General features: G+C 43.1%; 3 protein-coding genes across 3 annotated transcripts in view; 1 reads left to right on the top strand and 2 right to left on the bottom strand.

Moving 5' to 3' along the window:
- Positions 1-944: 944 nt before the first annotated feature.
- Positions 945-6,313, bottom strand: dnajb1a (DnaJ heat shock protein family (Hsp40) member B1a). The gene is made up of 3 exons (XM_053612667.1): positions 5,220-6,313; positions 3,788-4,359; positions 945-3,309 (listed from the first exon to the last, which is right to left on the bottom strand). The coding sequence occupies exons 1-3, from the start codon at positions 5,428-5,430 to the stop codon at positions 3,079-3,081; spliced, it is 1,014 nt and encodes a 337-aa protein (XP_053468642.1). The 5' UTR covers positions 5,431-6,313; the 3' UTR covers positions 945-3,078.
- A 3,681-nt stretch (positions 6,314-9,994) lies between these two features.
- On the top strand, positions 9,995-17,199 carry tecra (trans-2,3-enoyl-CoA reductase a). The gene is made up of 11 exons (XM_053612490.1): positions 9,995-10,159; positions 10,621-10,672; positions 10,761-10,805; positions 10,902-11,005; positions 12,947-13,062; positions 13,253-13,358; positions 15,290-15,362; positions 15,461-15,504; positions 15,597-15,654; positions 15,917-16,005; positions 16,977-17,199. The coding sequence occupies exons 1-11, from the start codon at positions 9,995-9,997 to the stop codon at positions 17,148-17,150; spliced, it is 1,026 nt and encodes a 341-aa protein (XP_053468465.1). The 3' UTR covers positions 17,151-17,199.
- Positions 17,200-17,422: 223 nt separating this feature from the next.
- samd1a (sterile alpha motif domain containing 1a) overlaps positions 17,423-22,384 on the bottom strand; it is a 12,574-nt gene continuing 7,612 nt past the window's right edge. Inside the window, exons 4-7 of the mRNA XM_053612486.1 lie at positions 22,138-22,177; positions 21,960-22,041; positions 21,038-21,152; positions 17,423-19,471 (exon numbers count right to left, since the gene is read on the bottom strand). Coding sequence (XP_053468461.1) covers positions 19,319-19,471; positions 21,038-21,152; positions 21,960-22,041; positions 22,138-22,177 — 390 coding nt within the window. The 3' untranslated portion in view covers positions 17,423-19,318. The remainder of the gene's footprint in view (positions 19,472-21,037; positions 21,153-21,959; positions 22,042-22,137; positions 22,178-22,384) is intronic.

Consider the following 22,384-nt stretch of genomic DNA (forward strand, 5'->3'; position numbering starts at 1 on the left):
TTGTTAGCCTCACTGAAGAAGGCATGGCCTGTATGCCTGTTAGTCTCAGTGAAGGCAGATTTGGAGGCTCCTCCCATTGACTGCAAAAAGTAATCCTGCTTCTTAAATTTGATTGTTGGTTATGGTTTTAAATAATTATCTTCCCAGTTTACCCTGTGGTGTGTAAGATTACATCCAAACTCCTCTGTGATCTTCCCACAGTCCCAATATTCAACACATTCAGCACTTACCACCCAACGTCCTCTCTGCTACGTCCTGTCGGTCTCACATGGGGACGCGATCCTGTCACCACGCTTGAAAGACCAGCACGAGCCGAGCCGGACGCTCGTCACAACTTTAGCCAGGTTTGCTCACGAGACATTCTGAGAAATCCCAGGCTCCTGCGAGCACACAGGACCTCACGGGTGATTCATCCGAAAGTGTGTGGTGATGTATAAATCGTACAGTGCTGTACAGGCGATAAACTCTTGTTTCTCCCAGTGGAATTTTTACAAGTGAATACATTCTATGTAAATTAAATACATGAGATGTCCCTGATTTTATAGACTTTATACTCTGTTAATGCTTTTAATCCCCAGCTAATGAGGCAATTACTTTGGTTAATGGCTAAAACAATACCCAGAACTTCAATTCTGACTTATTCATTGTGTGAATATTTATGGAGCAATTAACATCTTGCATGCTTTTAGAAGTAGCAAGATCTGAGAGTTCATCTATTTATTTATTAATGGTAAATTAATAAAAGTGCCGGTACAAGAATAAGCTTCCTCGACACACACTCTCTCTCTCTCACCCACACTATCACTCACACACACACACACACACACACACACTCATTATCAGGGTTCTCGCACATGACAATACTTGGCACAAGTCGAAGTCACAGTCTCAACTGTAACACAGTTCAGAGTGTGATAACTGTGAGAAAATCGAGACATTTCACAAATGGTGAATTTGTTTAATTTGTACTTTGCACGCTCACCGCTCATCACTTAGCACGGATCATTATAGCCCATCATAATCAGGGCTGTTGGCTATCTTGGGGAAGAAATCTTGCAAATCTTCTGAAGAGAGGTTTTTAACATGAAATCAAAGAGCCGACCTTCTCAGAATGAGCTGCTGATACAGAGTGAGTATTAAAGTAAAATAAATAAAACATTTCTAGAGAACCAACAGCTACGTGTATATTCAACAAAGGCCCCGTTTACCTGCTCGTTTCATGCGTCTTTTCTGTCTTCTTCTATAATCCAGAGAGGGATTAATCACATTAAAAAATAATAATAAATTTTTTTTTTTAAAAATTAAAAAAAAACAGATTTAAACCCCTCATCAGCCAAAAAAAAACCAAACGAACAATCTATCCAAAACCACTCTCAGTACTAATTATTAATAATAAATAACAAATGACTCTCGGATGCTTGAAGAATTCTGCATCGATGCATAAAACGACATGGACTTTTACATGGTCTTATTTCAAACGAAGAACGTAAAAATAATAAGCTATTATAAGAATAAAAAGTTAGTAAGGAAATCATTTTTGCGGTTTAACTCTTCGTAAATACGGGAGGAACGCTGACCAATGGCGAGAATTCCTTCATAGCTGGCAGGACTAGACAACATTGCTTCGATAGTGCGCAGGATTGCTCAGAATTCCTTCGGCCACGGGCTGGATTGCTCAGAATTCCATAGGTAGCAGGTAGGATTGCTCCGAATGTATTCGGTAGGAGGCAGGATCGGTCAGAATTCCTTCAGGAGCTGGAGGGATTAGTCACAATTCCTTCGATAGCTGGCAGGATTTGTCAGTATTCCTTCAGCAGAGGGCGGCAATGTTCAAATTTCCTTCAGTAGCAGGAAGGATTTGTCAGAACTTCAGCATTTGGTGGGGTTGGTTAGAATCCCTTTGGCAGCAGGTGGGATGGGACAGAATTCATTTGAGGTGGGAGAGACTGCTCAGAATCCTTTCTGGTAGTAGGCGGGATTGGTCAGAATACCTTCGGTGGTGGGAGGGAAGCGTCAGAGTTCCTTCAGTAATGCGTGGGAATGCTCAGAATTACTACGGAAGCAAGCGGGATTGGTCAGAATACCTTCGTTAATGGGTGGGATTGCTCAGAATTATTTCGGTAGTATCCAGGATTGGTCAGAATTCCTCCGTAGCAGGCCGGATTGGTCAGGATATTTCGGTCCGAAGTCATTTTTCTCCGGTTGCCTTTACAACGTGCAAAAAACACAACGACGCAGGTAACCCGTCTGATCGCACACTTTTATTCCTGTCTATAGAAGATAATGGAAATACATTAAGCCTTGGGTTTTCATGATGGATGAAAGTAATAATATTAAACGCATATTTAAATTCAGCAGGTGGCCACAGTGAAACAACAACAAAAAAAATGATGTTTGAAATATTGTTTTATAATTGCTGTGAGGTGTCCAACGCCACTGAAGCTGCCGCCTCCTTGCAAAACCACGTCTTTCGATGCATAATTTTGTTTGCACTGATCGGCTGGAAATGAAGAACAGCGCGAACACGTCATGAATTAATTTGCATACACGTCTGATCTCGGGAGACCGTGTGAAAATGCACGTGGTTCAAAATGGTATTGGGACCCGAGACGCATGAAACAAAACGGGGTCACGGTGAAAAGCTGCACCGGGGAGTGTGTGGATGCACCTGAGACACAAAATGCCTCAAGCTCTGAAGTAGCATTCCTGGACTGAGTCTACCTTTACACACACACACACACGGCTGTCTCTCTCTAGTTTCCATAATGAAAGAGGGGGGAAAAAACATGATAGCCAGTAATTAATTGTGTGTTAAATAGAAAGAGCAGGAAAATAAAACATCAGGAGCTGAAGGAGTAAAAATGAGGTAATGCATACCCTCTGTGTGTGTGTGTGCGTGTGTCGAGTGTCTGTCAGTACTGTGCAAGGGGTTCACAGTGATGTCAAAAATGCACTCAACACAGGTAAGTGGTTTATAAATTAATACAGTGGAGCAGTCTGGCTGTATGCAGCAGGAACCAACCCCCTGCCCCACCATCCCCCACCATCCCCCGCCCCATGCCCCACCCCCCTACGCGTTCACGGTGGGAGGATCTGCAGAAGAGCATCGCGAGTGTTCTGCGCCACTTTGTCCGGAAACTTCACGACAAACTCCAGCACCATGTCCCCCCTCTTATCGGGATATTTGGACAGGGGCAGTCCCTCGCCCACGACCCTCTTCTTCATGCCCGGTTTGATGACATCGCGAGACGTCACGGTGATGGTCCGGCCATCCAGCGTCGGCGCGCTGATCGAGCAGCCACACAGCGCCTGTGGATACGGATAAAAAAAATATATATATTATTGCTCTTAGCAATTTATGATGCTTTTTCTTTTTAATAAATAATGCCCATCCTGCTATTTATACATTTATAGTTACATATTATGTTGGGGAACTTCAACGAAAAAAAGTTAGTTCCTGTTACCACTTGCGTTATATAACAGCTCTGAAAACTGAGAAGCGTAAACTCCTCCGTCTTGGACACTGCTGCACAGCGCTGACACTGGAGACTCCTTCCTTAAATGTTCTTTGTTAAATACGATGTGTTCTAATCCATTTCTAATCATTTCTTTTGATTATGTGGAGAATCCGTTATACGAGTCCTCGTGTAAAAACTGTTACTATACAAAATGAGCAAGTCTGAACCATAAACCAAAACACTTTAAATCAACAGCTTCGGGCCAATCAGACTCGAGATTCCAACAGCGCTGTAGAATAAAGAAGCCTCTCTAACCAGAACACACTCACGTCTCGGAGGGATATCCTCGCAGGGTAAACGATATCGGACCCGTCTCTGCGGAACACCGCATGTGCCTTGTCTTTTACGACAAACACGATGTCGGCGGGGATGTTGGCGGGCGTCTCGTCTCCCTCTTTGGGGAACGTGATCTTGGTGCCTTCTTTCCAGCCCGGCTTGATGTTCACGGTGAGGATCTTGTCCTCGGTGCGGACGGTGCAGCCGTCCGGGTTCAGCCGCTTGCGCGAGATCTTCATCTTCTTGGTGCAGCCGGAGAACACCTCTTCCAAGCTTACCTTGAGCTCGTGTATAACCGGAGGGTCTTTCTTCTTCTCCCGCGCCGCGTGCGCGCCACCGATGCGAGTCTTGAATGGCCTGGGAAAGCCTCCCATGCCTCCCATTCCGAACGCAGCGAAGGGGTCGTCCACGTCCATGTCGTCGTCGCCGCCGCCAGCGCCGTGGGCGAAGAACTGATCGAACGGACTGCGGCCGCCGAAGAACTCGGCGAACATGGCGTGTGGGTCTCCGTGGAACGTGTAGCTCGGGCCGTTGCCTCCGCAACCTCCGGAATGACCTTTAAGTCCTGGAGGGAGAGAAACCGCCAATCATTTCTTTGAAGACCTAACAAGCCCATTTGACTCCACCCCCCATGCTGAAATTATACCTTGCAAAGAAAGAAAGAGCAGAACTCAGCAGCAAGCCTCATCATGCTCTTGGTTTATTTATTTATACTGTTTTACTTCAGAGAGAGCGAGAGAGAGACAGAAATAGAGAGGGAGAGTAAAAGAAAGAGAGAGAGAGAGAGAGACTGAGAAGCAATAGTTACATCCCTTAAGACGCATACGTGTTGTTAAAGGTATCCAGGGCAATTCCCCCCCCCTACTGAGTTTATGATAAAGAAGGACAAAAATAATATGATTTTTTTTTTAATTAAAACAAAAAAAGAAAGAAAGTCAATACTGGAAAAACTTTTGCACGCTGGAGAAGACCTACATTAAAATATATATACATCATAAACAGAAGCCTTGCTTTTCTGTGATAAAGTAACCATGTCAATCAAATGAAGGGGGCGGGGCTAAACACTAAATATGACGTCCACTTCCTTTCGGAAATCTTTTAGAAAAGACGCTTGCCAATACATTTACGAGATATGAATGCACCCAAGAACAAATGTCTAAGATCTTGAAGAGCGTGGGGTAAAATAAATAAATAAATAAATTTTAAAACTCGTACATTCCAAAATATTTGAAGAGATCTGCATGAAAATATCTACACTACACCCCATCGTTCAGATTAAGTTATTAAGAAGCAATAAACATCTCAGCTTTGTGGTCAAATTGTCAACTAGTATGGCCACCCCTGTGTTCACCCGCACGACCACGCCCCCTCTTTCAAGGCCACGCCCCCAGCGCTCAGGATGTCACGCTCACGTACGTCACTCACCTTCTTCTCCATATCGGTCATAAATATCTTTCTTTTTGGCGTCGCTCAGCACGTCGTAAGCTTCTGCGATCTCTTTAAATTTATCCTCGGCTCCGGGGGATTTGTTTTTATCCGGATGATACCGTAACGCCTGCTTTCTGTACGCTTTCTTAATCTCATCTTCAGAGGCGCCTTTCTGTATGCCCAGGACTTTATAATAATCTTTACCCATTACAAAACAACAATATGTGCGTGTTGTAATCGTATTAAAATTCCTAACTGTCGGGTTAAACCGCTGTCGGATCCATGGAGAGCTTATTAAATGAGATTCCTACCGTTTAAACCGTTAAAATTTAAACGGCGTTCAGCCAGATGAAAGCTGTCTCCACAGACACAAACACACTTTCCTCTTTCTTTTTAAACAAACACGTCGTGTTTATCCCTAAACAAACCCGGCGGCATTCCTAAAACAGCCGAGCTGGAACTATTAAAAAGTTTTTACACCCGTCAGGAGGAAGGGAGAGAAAGAAAAAAAAAAACCCCCTAACAACTCGACCTCATCATTTGAACCCAGAGAAAGTTCGAGAAAAGCCCGTGCCTCGTCTTCAAAATGTGTGACGTGTTTCTGCGCGTGAGAGCACAGCGCCGCCTGCTGGTCCGGAGCACTCAGCCCACGAGCCCCGCCCCTACTGGGCTGTAATTGGCTAATCGTTTGACCGTCAGCCAATCATGAAGCATTAACATAATTTAATCCGATTTTTTTACGATATCTCGGACTCCTAACGATGTCTGAACACGATGAAATTGAACTTTGATATCATAATGAATTTCTGATGTTTAAAAAAAAAAAAAAAAAAAATTGACATGGTTTAATGTCGCTCTGTGGGATGCTCAAGGTTTATAGACACTGCTGGTCAAAAGTTTGTGGACACTCGACTGAAACGTTTCTCACGATCTTAAAAACTTGGTATGATAAAAAAGATGTAGGATAAAATGTGCGAAATCCGTGTCGTAGACAAAAATATAATCGTGCCGAGTTATTCATTTCCTTCATTAGAAAACGAACATTTTATTTACAAAATAAATATCTTTTTAAACGGACGACTCGGAGCGAAATATTCCGAAACGCAGCTGATAAGTGGATAAGAGTCCAGTGTAGATAGGATCTCTTTTAAAACTGTTTAAAAAGCATCTCAGGGAAATTCCTCAAGAAATCGGTCGAGAAAACGCCAAGAATACATTTCTGGAAATTCTAGGTGAAAATGGCGTCTACTTTGAAGATGCTAAAATACTAAATTATTTTGATTTATTTTGGATTTTTTATTACGACATAATTCCCACAGTTCCATTTGTGTTACTCCAGAGTTTTGATGACTTTATTATTATTATTCTAAAATGTGGGGGAAAAATAAAGAACGAGTGTGTCTAAACTGGTAGTGTGTGTGTGTGTGTGTGTGTGTGTGTGTGTATATGTATAATCATGATATATTCCTGACTTGTTTTGATAGCTCTTTGGTCTTCATGGTGCAGTTTGTTTAGGTACGGCATGTTCTCTAATAAGCTGTGAGTTCTTTCAGGAACAGGTGAGTTCATATCGAGGTCACGTGACACTAAGAACTAGGAAAAGGCCTAGGAACAGGAAATTGTTCAACCATGACTTCCTGTTTCACATTATATTCTCGTTAACCTCTATTCTATTACATTCTATGCAAAGAAGGCTGTGAAAAATTGTCTTTTGTTTAAACTTTTGATATTTTGTTCCAAAAATTCACAACAATACTTTGCCCTCATGGATGTCAAACAATTGAAAACACAACAGGTTTATCAAAAAAAAAATCTAAATATAGGTGTGCAACAATTATTGGCACCCTTTTAGTCAATACTTTGTGCTAGCTCCCTTTGCCAAGATAACAGCTCTGAGTCTTCTCTTATAATGCCTGAGGAGGTTGGAGAATACATGGCGAGGGATCTGAGAGCGTTCCTCCATACAGAATCTCTCCAGATCCTTCACATTTGGAGGTCCACGCTGGTGGACTCTCCTCTTCAGTTCACCCCACAGGTTTTCTATGGGGTTCAGGTCAGGGGACTGGGATGGTCATGGCAGGACCTTGATTTTGTGGTCAGTAAACCATTTTTGTGTTGATGTTGATGATGTTTTGGATCATTGTCTTGCTGGAAGATCCAACCAAGGCCCATTTGAATCTTTCTGGCAGAGGCGGTCAGGTTTTCATTTAATATCTGTTGATATTTGATAGAGTCCATGATGCCATGTATCCTAACAAAATGTCCAGGTCCTCTGGCAGAAAAACAGCCCCAAAACATTAAAGATCCACCTCCATATTTAACCGTGGGCATGAGGTACTTTTCCATATGGCTACCTCTCTGTGTGCTCCAAAACCACCTCTGGTGTTTATTACCAAAAAGCTCTATTTTGGTTTCATCTGACCACAGAACCCGATCCCATTTGAAGTTCCAGTAGTGTCTGGCACACTGAAGACGCTCCAGTTTGTTTTTGGATGAGAGTAGAGGCTTTTTTCCTGAAACCCTTCCAAACAACCTGTGGTGATGTAGGTGACTTCAGATTGTAGTTTTGGAGACTTTCTGACCCCGAGACACAACTAAATTCAGCAGTTCTCCAGCTGTGATCCTTGGAGACTTTTTGGTCGTTTGGACTGTCCTCTTCACAGTGCGTTGAGACGATATGGTGGAAATGGGCATTTTCAATGCTTGTGCTATTTTCTTATAGACACTTCCCATTTTGTGAAGCTCAACAACCTTTTCCCGCACATCACAGCTATATTCCTTGCTCTTACCCATTGTTATGAATGACTAGGGGAATTTGGCCTATATGTTCCCTCATATTTATACCCCTGTGAAACAGGGAGTCAAAGTTGAACAATTTCCTATTCCTAGTCACCCAGATGTACTGGTGTGTCAGACAGGCGATGCAAGAATCACTCCTCCATCACATGGAGACCTCTAAGCACAGTGTACAGATACACACTCATCATACTGTGGTCATCCAAGGTCACACATGACAACACATTAAGGCTCATTCCATCCATTGGGTTTTCCAGAGACACAGCTTGAGCTGAACATACACAGAAAAACCACAGCCTTTAAACACAATGAGGCAGTGTGAGGTCAGACCTCCTTTTCTTCACTCGTTTATGCTAAACTAGTTGTCTTTGTGGGTCAGATAGGTCAGGCTGTTTCAGATCAATAGCAAAAGGAGGACATATAATCTCAGGCCAGAGCAACACAACAGGTCCATATTGACCTTATTTATACGCCGAATTGTTTTTCAGGTATTAAGGTTTGGATTAAACCCGTTTAATTGAAGTGACCGATCAAATATGCTAATAATTATAAGACCTCGATAATATATAGAGCTATCATAATGGTGAATTCAAAATAAAAAGCCCAGACTAAGACCCTGGCTGTTCTTCACAGACTCCTGGGTGTCCCTGGGCCAGCAATGTATCCAGACTGTTATTAGGCACAACGTCAAGGATTGTCGACAGCTGGTGTAAATTTTCCCGACCTCTCTGAAAACACTTAATAACTCAGTGTACAAGCTATAATATGATACTCTATTGGCCATAACACCGGAGCCTTTCTGGACCCCTTGTCTGCACATCCTGGAAATGTTTAGATTGCTGACACGGTGATGGGAAAACACCAGAGGGCAGCAGTGTGTCTCCAAATCCTTGTCGGATGCTTGGCATGCTGATGGATATGTAATTGATGAGGAGGAACTTGCCAAATATACTCTCAGAACACTAAACCTTTCACCCGACCCCCATGTAGGCGAGCAGGACGCTAGGACCCAGTGGATAAGGAGGCAGAAGGATTTCCAAGTCTCGTTACTTTTAAACACCAAGTTCATTTCCACGGCATGTCAATCTTCTACTTTAGAGCGAAACCTTAGCGATGGAGCAAACGACAGGGAATCGGCCCAGAAATACAAACACCAGAAGAATATGATACAGTTGTTAAAATGCTGTATGTTTATCACAGGTTTTATCACGTTATGTGTGAGATTCTAAGATTCTATACAACACAATACAGCGATACATAAAATGGACCTAGGGTCAAGTTTTCTAACCCAGGTGTGTTGTCTACAAGGAGAATCACCAAGCCATATTGGTTCTTCACAGTCAAGTTGTTCTCATATAAGCTATAAATAGCATATATTGGGAAACAGTAGAGCGACGGTGGCCAGGCAGCATTCGCAGAGAAATTTCCTGAATATGTGGCTGACAGTTCTCTCTGGACACTCATGGCCCCGAGCCCCATGCTTCAGAATAGTCTTGACAACATCAGATCTTCTGCTGGTTTGGTCCAAGGTCTGCAAGGTCATCCAACTGGCCTATGGAGAAATGGAAGGTATATATTTAGCCTGGTGTGAGGCGTGTTGTGGATAACACGTCCTGGGGCTCTCGGGTTTCGTGTTCAGAAGGCTTTTTGCAGGTTCTGGGGGGGCACTAGGAGGAACGTGGCAGCCCCCCCCCCCCCACCCCAAGTATTAGAAGACAGACACCATTTTCCCTTCACTTTCCAGATCACTTTGTGGGTGACCAGCATCCCAAACACACCTCCCAGTTTCAGTGTGGCGTCTCGTCAAATTCAATCTGCTCTGACTGAAAGGAGCAGAGAGAGCAACTCACTGTCAGACAATTTGGAGAAGCTATCTTTTTCGTTTTTCTTAAATTGACTCAAGGAGGCCATAAAGAACTTAGAGGGGCTCTGAGTTACTCTGCTCAGGTGCTGCGTGTGTTTGAGGAAGAGCGATAATGGATGTCCTGGCATTAGAGGCGAAGGGGGTCAAGAGTGACGCTCCACCGCCTTCCAGCTCTAAGCCCAGACCTAAAGCACCCAAAAAACCTAAACGAATCGTTTACTTCGAGGTGGAGATTGTAGATGCCAAAACAAAGGAGAAGCTGCTGCTCCTGGATAAGGTAAGTCCTGTTTGTGCATTACCTTGCATGAGCTCTTGAAACACATGTTCTTCAACCGCAAATCCAGTAACTGGAGCTTTATGAAATATTCATTCAAATATTACTGGTATTACATTACAGATGTTATAATCTTTCCTACCTAATACTATCTATTTTATCTATCTATCAAGGATATTGTCTACAATCCGTTTCAAATCTCCAAAAAAAAAAAAAAAAGCCATGTTTTTAAGTTTACTCGTTAAATATGTACATGCTTATATTTTACATTTCATTCTGAAATCTTTATTTTAGTTTTATAACTCTTTCTTTGTTCCCTGTTATCTGAAACTGATTAGCTATTTTTGTTTAGAAATGTCTAAAAAAAAAAAAAAAATCATTTGATTTTGACTTATATACATGCTTTAACGGAGATTATATATAAGCAGCCAGAATTGTCCTGTATCCTCTCCCCTGGTGTCCAGGTTGAACCATCTGCTACTATTTTGGACATAAAGTCAATGTTCCACAAATCAAGTAAGTCGCTGTTTGTTTTATGTTGTCATCGAGCACGCTAAGCTGCCGGCAGTGTGATAGTTTAATAGTGATGTTCCTTCCCAACTAGATCAGAGCTGGTATCCAGCCAGACAGTCGCTGTGCCTGGACCCGAGTGAGTGGATCCCATTTCACACTGATTTATAAAGAGCTGAGTGTGTTAGCGTGAGCGCTCTGTGAGACGGTAATAACAGTGTGTTTTAACTGTCAGAGGGAAAGCCTTTGAAGGATGAAGACGTCCTTCAGCAGCTTCCTGTGGGAACCACGGCTACCTTCTACTTCAGGGACCTGGGAGCCCAGATCAGCTGGGGGACGGTGAGTGGTTTCACGGTGGATTTTTATCAACCACAGCCATTACCACACATCTACCCCCAAACTGGTGAGTCAGTGCCCGCGCTTACCAGCACAGCGCTTACTCCACTCTCCGCCCGGTTCAGCTTTCCCTCACCTTCCTAGCAACGTTTCCACTTTCTCGGAACACATAATCTCCCTGACCCAGTTTGCACACCAGATGTTAATCTCTCAGCCCGCTGTTGGCATTCAGCTCATCCTGCTCGCTCTCTGATCTCCAGCCCACTGGAAAAGCCACAAACTCCAGAGTCTCTTAAGACAGAAGCATCCAAGAAGGCTGCCTGCGTCACAGTGCTGCTTCTGGCCCATACCAAGCTGGACGACATCACTGTAGAGATTCCAAAAACATATGCACATTATTGTCTATTTGGGAAGCTGTTAAGCTGTGCTACGGTACGTTTCGTGCCAGACAGCTTTTCACATGCACTAATACTTAATAGCTGTGACTAAAATGTCAAACCACACACTATGTTCTTACACTCTACACCAGCAGTTCTCAAAGTGACGTCTGTGAAGCATAGCCAGAGGCGCCATGTTTGTTTTTAATTCAGTTAAAGCGATGGAAATCACATCCCACCATCATCCTCAAACTTTTAGCGTTTAGTTAGCATGATTATTAGCTTATTTGGCTGGTCACTCAAACAGTTAAAATGGTTTACGCCAAACCTTAATAACTGAAAAAACAAGCAGGACTATAAATAATGCCAACTTGGACATTGGGAAGTTTGGCGCTAAACAGAAACGACACATTACTCGGCTGTCGCGTGTCTACTTTACAGGGTAAACTAGCAAGTTTGTCAGCCTGCAGTTATGGTAGGCGAGCATCCCAAGTGACGCCACGCCACGGGTGCCAATATTTAAATCGTAGTGAAAATCTGTTCAACACAGATGAGATCTGACGATCCAACACAGCCCTCTGTCAGGAATATCGAGCGCTTACTGTGTGTATATACTACAACACAACGAACGTAGCGCATTACACCCTATGTAGTGAGCACATATAGTGAATAAATAGGACGTGATATGGATCTTATTTCAAGATGGCGGATTTTACGTGGCTCACGGTTAGAACGAGCAATGTTAAATCGAGATAAATATCATGCTTTCATTCGTTCGTTTATCTTTAGTAACTGCTTTATCCTGGTCAGGGTCACGGTGGATTCGGAGCCTATCCTGGGAACACTGGGCATGAGGCCAAATATATTCTGAATGGGATGATATTTTATCGCAGGGCACCACTCGCACGCATTCACACCTAGGGGAAATTTCAGGTATCCAATCTACCTACCGGCAGGGTTTTAAGAGAAAGCAGGAACACAAAGAGAGCATGCAAAAACGAGACAGTAACCTGAGCTCGAGTTCAGACCCTGGAGGTGTGAAGTGGCAACGTTACCTGCTGTGACACTGCGCTTCCCGGCTAACCAGTCCCTACAGGAAAAGCAATTCAAATCTTATGATCGTTTTGTACCAACGTTTGTGCCTTCTATAATAAATCAATAAAACAGTCATAGAAACCCTCACAGAATTTGTAACGGTTTTAATGGTTATAATGGAAATTGTTTTGGATTTAATAGAAACTGTAATGGTCCATGTGGGTCTCTATTGGTAATTTGTTGCCTTCTATTGTTGGCATGTTATGTCTAGTGGATTCCATTAAGGTTTTAATGGTTACCTGATGGTTTGTAATGGTATTTGTAAGTGGAAAACATTTGTGATGGTTTCTATTGTATTTTTCAGCATGGTAGGACAATTGAGTTGACCAGTCAATGGTCTGAACCATTTCTCGCACCATTAACATGGGTACTTTTGGTGCCCAGGTGCTCATAGAGAACATTGCTTGTCGTAAAAGTACTCAAAAGCACTCAGCTCATCCTCTCTTCCCGTTTCCCTCCATCCGTCCGTCAGGTGTTCCTGGCTGAATGCGTCGGACCGCTCTTCATCTACCTGATGTTCTATTTCAGACTGCCCTTCATCTACGCCCCCAAGTATGACTTCACAACTAGCAAACACTGGGTCGTGCAGTGAGTATCTGACGTGAACCCACCTGGGAATTGTGTTACCGTGTAATTGCTTTTAAGCTCTAGTGTCGATGGATGCGAGTGTTTTTCGGGGTCAGTGTTTCCTTTGCCTAGATTGACTCTTTGAACTGTCATGAATGAGCAGCGTTCTTCACAGAAGGCTTTCAGTCACGTCTCTGTGTCCTTTCTCTAGTATAGCCTGTCTATGTCACTCCTTCCATTACGCCAAGAGGATTCTGGAAACGTTGTTCGTGCATCGCTTCTGCCATGGCACCATGCCGCTGCGCAACATTTTCAAGGTGACCAAAATCTAACTCCAAATGCACTCCAAAAACCCCAAAAGATTCCATTAGCTAAGTGTAAAAGCACGCCACGTGTTGCTAGCCAGCTAGCTAACAGGTTTCTGAAATCGTCTGTCATACTCAAAATGTTTCTTTCTTACGCTACACAGCTAACATAAGCTAACCTGATAGAATTACTGAGATGATTAAAAAAAAAAAAAAAAAAAGTAAGAACCTATTTAATTATGCGAATAATTTTACATGCTAATTCTTTCAAGCGACCTATCATAACCGGACAGGATTTCTAAGAGATTTCTTAAAAAGTCAAATTCCTCAATGTTTACTAGCATTAATTGCTAACTAAACCCTACTTTTAGTACTGGATTTATTAGAAGATTGTCAAGTCGTGTTAATAAATGTTCCAAATCATACTTACAATTACATTAGATAGCTAGCTAACATATGCGAGCCTGACAGGATTTTAAGAGGATTTTTAAATGAATTCATTAAAATTTTATAATCCGACAGCTAACAATGTGCTACCCTGACAGGATTACTAAGAGGATTTTTTTTTTTTTTTAGTCAGAGCCTGTTAAGATTTATTAAAATATGCTAATTCTTCCTACGTAGCTAACATGAGCTAACCTGAGGAGATTTCTAAAAGAGTTTAAGCCAGATTCATAAACGTTTATAGCATTACTTGCTAGGTGTAGCTGCGTGTCCAACACGAGGCAACCTGACAATATTTCAAATACAAAAGATTGCCAAATTATATCTATAACTGTTCAAAATTGTACATGTGGTACGTATCTAATATACGCTAACCTGACAGGATTTTTAAGAGGAATTACGATTCAATCATAAATGTTTATAATCCTACTTGCTAGCTTGCTTACACAAGCTAACCTGAGAGGATTACTGAGAGGATTTTAGCCATTTATAGATGTTCATACTCGCTAATTCTCCTACCTGGTTCATGTATGCTAACCTCACAGGATTTCTAACAGAGCTTTGAGTCATATTCATAAATGTTAATAATATTACTTGTTCATTCCTCGTAGTTAGCTATCATAAGCTTACCTGAGAGGATTTCTGAGAGAATTTTATTTGCTAGAGCCTATTCAGAAATCTTTTCTTTCTCATTTTTTTTCTAAGTAGCTAACATAAGCAACGGCACTTCTGAGAGGATTTTAATCGCGGCCTAATTAGAAATGTTCGTACATGCTAAATCAGAGGATTTGTTTTAGTCTTGTCTTATTCGTAACCTCACTCGGTAGTTCTTCCTAGTTAGTTATCCTAAGCTAACCGGAGAGGATTTCTTAGAGGATTCACTCCGTATTTAGAAATGCTCACGAACTTACTTACGATTTTTTTCCTAACTGGCCAACATACGGTAAACTAACGGGATTTCTTCCTCATATTCACAAATTTTAGCAACGTTACCCGCTAATTAAAGCTAGCGGGCTCAAATAAACTAACCTAAAGATGTATTCATAAATGTTAAAAATCATACGTGCGTATATATGCTAGCTATCTGACATACAGTAGGCTAACCTGGTGGGGGGGGTTAAGAGGAATTTTTAATTAATTCTTAAACGTTTTACAATCTTACTCGCTAGCTAGCCGGCAAACATGAGCCAACTTGACGGGATTTCTGAGAGGACTTCTAAGTCATGTTCGTAAATAATATTGATCAAATGATCATTTTACTTGCGGACTTCACAAGAAATCTGAGAGAAACGTACCTCTTGGACTGCAACGATGACACTGCATGCCAGGTGCTAATCAGAAACATTTGAATATCGTCTTTGACTTATATATATATATTAACATTTAGTGGGACACACCCACTGTACTCTTTTTTTTTTTTAAATTATTATTAAATATTTTAAACCAAAGAAAATATTTAGGCAGGCAACAGATCTAACTTGAGATATTTTCTCTTTCAGAATTGTTTGTATTACTGGTTCTTTGCAGCCTGGATGGCCTACTACATAAACCATCCGCTCTACACACCACCATGTAAGTAACAGGGTTTTTTTTATTTTTATTTTTTATAAGGAACGTGTTTATTTTAGCTTAAAATTTCCACCGCAGTAAATCCTGAGTGTATGTTATAGATTACGGTGAGCAGCAAGTGAAGACGGCACTTGGGATTTTTCTGGTGAGCATCGCTTTCACGAACATGTTCATGCAGATTAGTTGTTCTTCATTCAGGCTGACTTTTCCCCTCATGTGTTTCTTTACACTCTGTAGTTTTGCCAGTTGGGGAACTTCTCGATCCACGTCGTTCTGCGCAATCTCAAACCTCCTGGTAAGAGCCTTAAAAACAAAGCCCCGCAGTCAAAAGCTAGACTTTCTAAGAGCTTGTGCTGTAATCATGAAGATCATCCCAGGTTTATTCTTCACGTCATCTCGGAGAGCTTTTCCTTTCCTTCGTCGCCTCTGACTCGTTCGTTAGGAATCTACATCCGAATTCCTGTAAAACTACTCTGTGACGCAAGAGCTGTACAAATTATACTGACTCGATTTACCACCAAAGTGTTAAAATCTTAACACTGTGCTTTGCCTCCAAGGTTCGAAGATGAAGAAGATCCCATATCCAACCAAGAATCCTTTCACGTGGATCTTCACAGTGGTTTCTTGCCCAAATTACACCTATGAGGTAAATCCCACTGGGGGAATATCATCATGTGGAGCTGTTTGTGGTTTAAAAAAGTCAAGGTGATCCTCGTATGACTCTCACGTTCCCCGACCCTGGTCCTGATCTCTGCTTTAACACACCCACTTCACCTCAACAGCACTGAACCCACTGAACATAACTTCTTATTGCGATTTACTGCTGCCCCCTGCTGGTCATCACCAATATAACCGGCCATTCTGTTAGGTCCACTCTCTGTCAAAACAGTATTTCAAGTTCGACTAGTCACAATTACATAGGAATCATGGGAAGGAATTTACGTCCTCTTGCAATGCAATTATTATAAATATGAAATGCAATATACATGACAAACCCTTTTTTTTTTTTTTTTTTTTTTTTTTACATAGGGATCTCTCAGCATGGCAACATGAAAAAGTAAAACCTCCATTCGGCTACATTTTTACATTACCTATCAAATATTCCCTTTCATGTCGTGTGTTCTATACGTAGCTGTTTGCGAATGTAAAAAGTCGGCAGAGTTTCAAAAACCAAAGCGCCCGACAAACGGAATTACCGACTCCCAAATGAAGGAATCGATTCTGAACAGCTGAAACGACTCGTTAGTGATTCCAGACTTTACTTCCTGTACGAACCTGCTAACCTATTTACTGTAGAGTTTCTTAAAGGTGATGTATATGTATGTATATGTTTTAAATCTTTTTCCATTTTTTATTTTTTATATTCAGCCACAGTGATGTCACCGTTTTCCCAGACCACTACACGTTACTCATCCTGGAAGGTTCAATATGAATATTAAATACCGATCACAAACACCCCACGACGTCACTCCCTGTGCCCATCAATTAACAAAATGCAAATTCACTGCATTGTTTGTTGTTGTTTTTTTTTGTGTGCATTTCAGTGTTACACATTTTCCTCTCCATAAAACTCAGTGTGTGTGTTTGTGTGTGTTGTGTTGTGTTTTTCTCCCGTAGGCAGGCTCCTGGCTGGGCTTCACTGTGATGACTCAGTGCGTTCCTGTCGCCTTCTTCACCGTCATCGGCTTTGTGCAAATGACCGTGTGGGCGAGAGGCAAACACCGCGGCTACCTGAAAGAGTTTAAGGAGTACCCAACCCTGCGTTCACCCATTCTGCCCTTCATCCTCTAGCCTTAATGCACACACATGCGTATATTTATATCTATCTAATATATATATATCATACTATCTATCTAATATATATATATATATATATATCATACTTCTCTAGTTAAATCATAAAAGAGTATCATCAAAAGGAAAAAGAAAATAAGACTAGCGATCCCAAACTGAACCAATGTGAATATCTTAAATAGTCCATTAGATAAAACACTACAGATTAGAGAACGCTTGTGAGTATAACATTTGAGTCAACTGTGTATTTGATTACGTCGCAATATGCAGGAATATAATTTTTTATTACGTAATAAAAAAACGAACTAATTGCTAACTTTCACGTGGCCATTGGCGTCATTTCTAAACACTGGGAGTTCTCTGAATTTAAACACAACCGTTTAGCCGAGAGAGTAAACCGATAACTGGAGCACGGTTGTTATCTTACTTGATGTACCCTCTCCTTCTCGTGGCCTGTTTTGGTCTGGATCTAAGATCTAAGAGGAGTCCGGCAGTCATGGCAACCAAAGACATGTCGAGTCATACACACACTAATGGTAGCAGAGCTGCCACGCAAAGCGCTACCTTGCCATCGGAGTTCAGCGTCTCGCCCAAGGACGCTCCGGCATGTGGAGTCACGTGGGCCGGGAATCGAACCGCCGACCCTACGATTAGTATAGAACCCGCTCTACCACCTGATCCGCAGACGCCCACGTAAGTAAGAGGTAAGTCGAACTGCAGCAGCGTTTCCGGTTCCTAGCCTACAGAGGGAAAAGTTATTGCGTCCCAGTTCGCCTACTCACGCTGTGCACCGCCCGTATGTACACTTTTCTTTCTTTTTGTGAAGGAAAAAGTACATATTTGTGAGCGTGTAGCAAAAGAGTACGCAAGTACCGCGACGTACTCACACGCCGCGTAACGGAAGAGAACGTCGTCGCCTGGTTACGCGCACCGTCACCGTAAACTCCTCGCTGCATTTCAGCTTGTCTCCATCCATCATTCCTTATCTCATTTACACTATTGCATCCTTTCGTTCACCGTTCCCGTGGTTTATTTTTTTCGACATTTCGTTTACACCTTCGAAAGCAAACCCTCACAAAAAAATTCCCCCTCCCACTGCTGAGCCCTTGAGCGAGGCCCTTAACCCTCGAATGCTCAGTCGTATACACGAGATAGATGTAAGTCGCTCTGGATAAGGGCGTCCGCCAAAATGGCGTGAAATATAAATGACATCACTGTTCACACACGAAGAGCAAAATATATCATTCAACATCATCATGTTCGCAGCGCTCGTGCGTTACGCTGGACTCGCAAGGTGTTGATTCGTTTTCTATAACGGCAGTGAATCAAATCACGGGTTTGTGTTATATTTACTCATCGTTTCTATAGCAACGACGTACACGAGGATGCTCGGCGTGATCCGATACTAATAACAGACGTGTGTAATTGCTGATACGGTGAAGTATTTCGTAAGGAGACGCTGATTTGACAATTATGGAAGGAGTCTCCAGTGTCAGGAGTTTCTCGGTAGCATGACGAGCTGTTTAAATAAATAAATAAATAAATAAATAAATAAATAAAGACACGGTTGTTAAATCACCGTGGCGGTAGAAGAGGAATAAAACGCTTCGGGACATAGTGTTACAGGAGAATATTCGAGTTCGGGGTAGTCACGGTAACGCCGCCCTGTCTTTCGGCTTTTCAGGAAGTTATGCACCGCACGTGTAGATTTCTGAAATTGGAATTTATTTCCTAATTTTACATATCCACATTAACATCTCTATACCTGGCTGCTTTACATATTACAATTAATGAGGAAATGTCAATATATAATAATCGCAAACAAAAAATATATATTACTGAGATCATAGTGTAAATCATAAGAAAAGGAAAGAAAAAAAAAAACAAAAACATTAACAACGCAATACTGATGAACGAAACGCTGTCCTTCCCTCCCCATTCCCTCCGCCGGAGAGATCTGATAGGGGATCTCCCGCCGCCCCCCGCCCCCCCCTCAGTGGTGTTCGTTAATCCTGCCAACTGGACTAGGAGCGTGACGAGAGGAAGAGGACGAGAAGTGAAATCCGGGCGGAGGTGGGAGAGAAACGCTGAGCGCGTCGAGTCCTTTCTCTCCCCGTGCCCGCGGCCTCGCTCGGCTCCGCGTCAGTCTTTCGGGCGCTACGAGGTTAAGAGAAAACGTCGCAGTGCTCCTGAAAGTGGCTCCTCTGCAGCACCTTCACGTGATGCTCGTATATCTTCAGGGCGGGGCCGAGTCTGATCGACAGACCTGTCAGCACGTCGCTGCGCTGCATCAAGAGGAGGGACTTCCCGTCGATTTCCTGCGGACGAATCGTAGAAAGAAAGCGCGTTCAGGAAGGTACCGTGACCTTTCTCGATATATCTGTGACCGGTGTCTAGGAGTACGTACAGCACTACTGTAGGAGAAGAACGCCGAAAACTACAAAATGGTTAACGGCGTCCAATAATGCAGCTCAGCCGTCGCAGCGCGTCGGCTACCGCAGACAAACTCCTCCTGCCTTTCATCGGGGCACCATTACTTTTGTCTTGTTCGAATATCTAGTTCGTTTTTAACGTATGGATTTGTTTCGGATCGGTTTCCTTCATCATCAGTACCTAATACTCAAACAAACAAAACGCTCATTCATCCGAATAACAACTGAGGTACTGATGTACTGAATACCGAACGCCACGCTGAGCGCCGCGACGGACATCACGGCAAGTCCGCTAAAGTCGAAGCCGTGGTTACGATGAAGCGCCGAGTCGCCGAGTTCGCCGTGTGAGTGAGACGCAGCCGGTGGCGTTCAAACTCTTTCCAAAAACGCAGTCGAGTCTACACGAGCGCATTTCTTGTGACGTCGAAACAACGACAGGTTTATATTAACACGCTCGATCTATACGCGCTACCGGTCGAAAGTTTGTGGACACTCGACCGAAACGTTTCTCGTGACCTTTTGATCTGAAGGTGTGTGATCAAACGTGTGAAATCCGTGTCGTAGGCAAAAATATAATCGTGCCGACGTGTTCGTTTCTTTCATTAGAAAACTAACATTTACAAAATAGATATTTATCTTTAAACGGACGACTCGGAGCGAGATATTCCGAAAAGCAGCCGATAAGAGTCTGGCGTCGGTGTGAACTCCTTTAATCCTGTTTAAAAAGCATCTCAGGGAAATTCCTCAAGACATCGCTCCAGAAAACACCAAGAATACATTTCAGGAAACTCTAGGCGAAAAGTGCGTCTACTTTGAAGATGCTAAAATATTCAGCTATTTTAATTTATTTTATATGACTATGATTACGATTACGATTATAAAATGTTTTTTATTTTTTTAAATAAAGGACGAGTGTCCAAACTTTTGACCGGTAGTGTGTACACGTAATACGTTATCGTTTCTATAGTAACGGCTCGTTTGACTTGTCCGACGTGTACGGGGGACGCTCCGCGGAAACGGATTGAAAAGTGGGGTTGAATTTTTGATTGACACACTGACGTTTTCTGTTAGGAGACATTTAGTTGACCTTTACGGAAGGAGTCTCCAGTGTCAGCGTTTTGGTTTTTTTTTTTTGGTCTTATTAAGAGAAAAACGACTGTTCAGCTGCTGTAACAAAAGTAAGAACGCGAATAACGTTAAAACGTAAGGATAAACAGATGAAAAGTATAACATGCTGAATTACAAATATATATATATATATAAAATCGTTGGCAAATTGCTGTGATATAAGAGGAATAAAACACTCTGGGGATGACGCGGTAAAATAGCCGGTGACAGTAAGTGTGTCGTTGATTATTTACCTATAACAGCACACTCCCGGGTGTTTTATTCCTCACATAAGGCACATGAGGGATTTTGTTTCTTCCCCCAGCAGCACTGACGGACACTGACCTGCGTCCTGAAAGCCACAGCCTGCTCAGGAAACCCCACGGCGCTGAAGTAGCTCACCACGTCCGCCACGCTCCACTGTAACAGGTCCTGTGCCATCTCCTCCGCTTTAAACAACCTGCAGAACACCACACACACACACACACACACACACACACACACACACACACACCGTCAGTGTCACACCTAAACCAAAACCCACGTCCAATTTCCTAAGTTCCCCTCGGTGCAGAACAAAAAGTCCATGGGGGTGGAGTCAGACCTGATCCAGCTCCTCCTTCCTGGGGGCGGAGACGAGTCAAAAGACCACGCCTCGGGTGGGTGCGTCTCAATCAGCTCTCTAGTTCAGTAGACACTGCACTGATCGTTTTAAGGGATCGCAAAATCCTTCCAGTGCACTCACCGGAACGTTCGCATCCATAAAAAAAATCCCACAATGCACTGCAAAAACCAAGCGACGTCGACGCTGCTTATGTTCCCTTACTGGAAACGACGTCATGTTTTCTGAAGCCTCTCGGCTCGGGGGGGACGACCCCGTACAAACTCTCGGCCGACTCCGTCTACAAACGTAAGTAGCTCGTTGTCGTAGTTGCGGCTCTCAAACGATTACTTACGCTAGCGTCTATGTTTACGCTAGTTAGCGATTTAGCCGAGATGCGGACGCGGAAGCACCTCAGATGTCAATGCTGCCTCGTAATTGGCTCTGTTCGGTTTGTCTGATTCGAAACGAACGCGTTTACCACTCTAACATTTATCCCACGTTTTAGAAAACGATTTCGCAGCCGGGAGGCGGGGCTGACGTCAGAGCGACGCGTGTCCGCCGGGGGAGTCGGTTCGGGGTTCGGCTCTGCCCCCTGGACTTTTTCCGCGATTGAACACTTCACTGATCGCTATGTAGAGACGAATGCCGTAGCTCGCCACTCACCCTCTTTTCTTCATCCCTCCGTTCTTGGCCGTTTCTGTTCCTTGCAAGTGAGCGACGTCATCCACGTTGTTGCGCTTCTCACCTGAGGACACGGGTAGAAACGGGGACGTGAGCGCACGTCGGAGGAACCGGTGTTTTAAATGCAGCGCGTGGACGTGAACGTGATCGGATTACTCACCCTCCTCGAGGTGGTCTGATCCCACCGCCTCGTCCTGGTGCTGTCGAGCACAAACACACACCTTCACATACTCATACACACACTCATAACCTGCATACAGGCAGAAATGACTCACACACAACATCGCCTCTGCCACTGACGCATAAAACACCTAACTCTGATCCTAAACTCCGGGAGACCGTCACACACTGACCGCAGTGCTTACTGCAGGAACAAGCGATTCTGAAACCTGATGATAAAACCGTAT

This window comes from Ictalurus furcatus, chromosome 24, assembly GCF_023375685.1.
Source record: "Ictalurus furcatus strain D&B chromosome 24, Billie_1.0, whole genome shotgun sequence".
Lineage (NCBI taxonomy): Eukaryota > Metazoa > Chordata > Actinopteri > Siluriformes > Ictaluridae > Ictalurus > Ictalurus furcatus.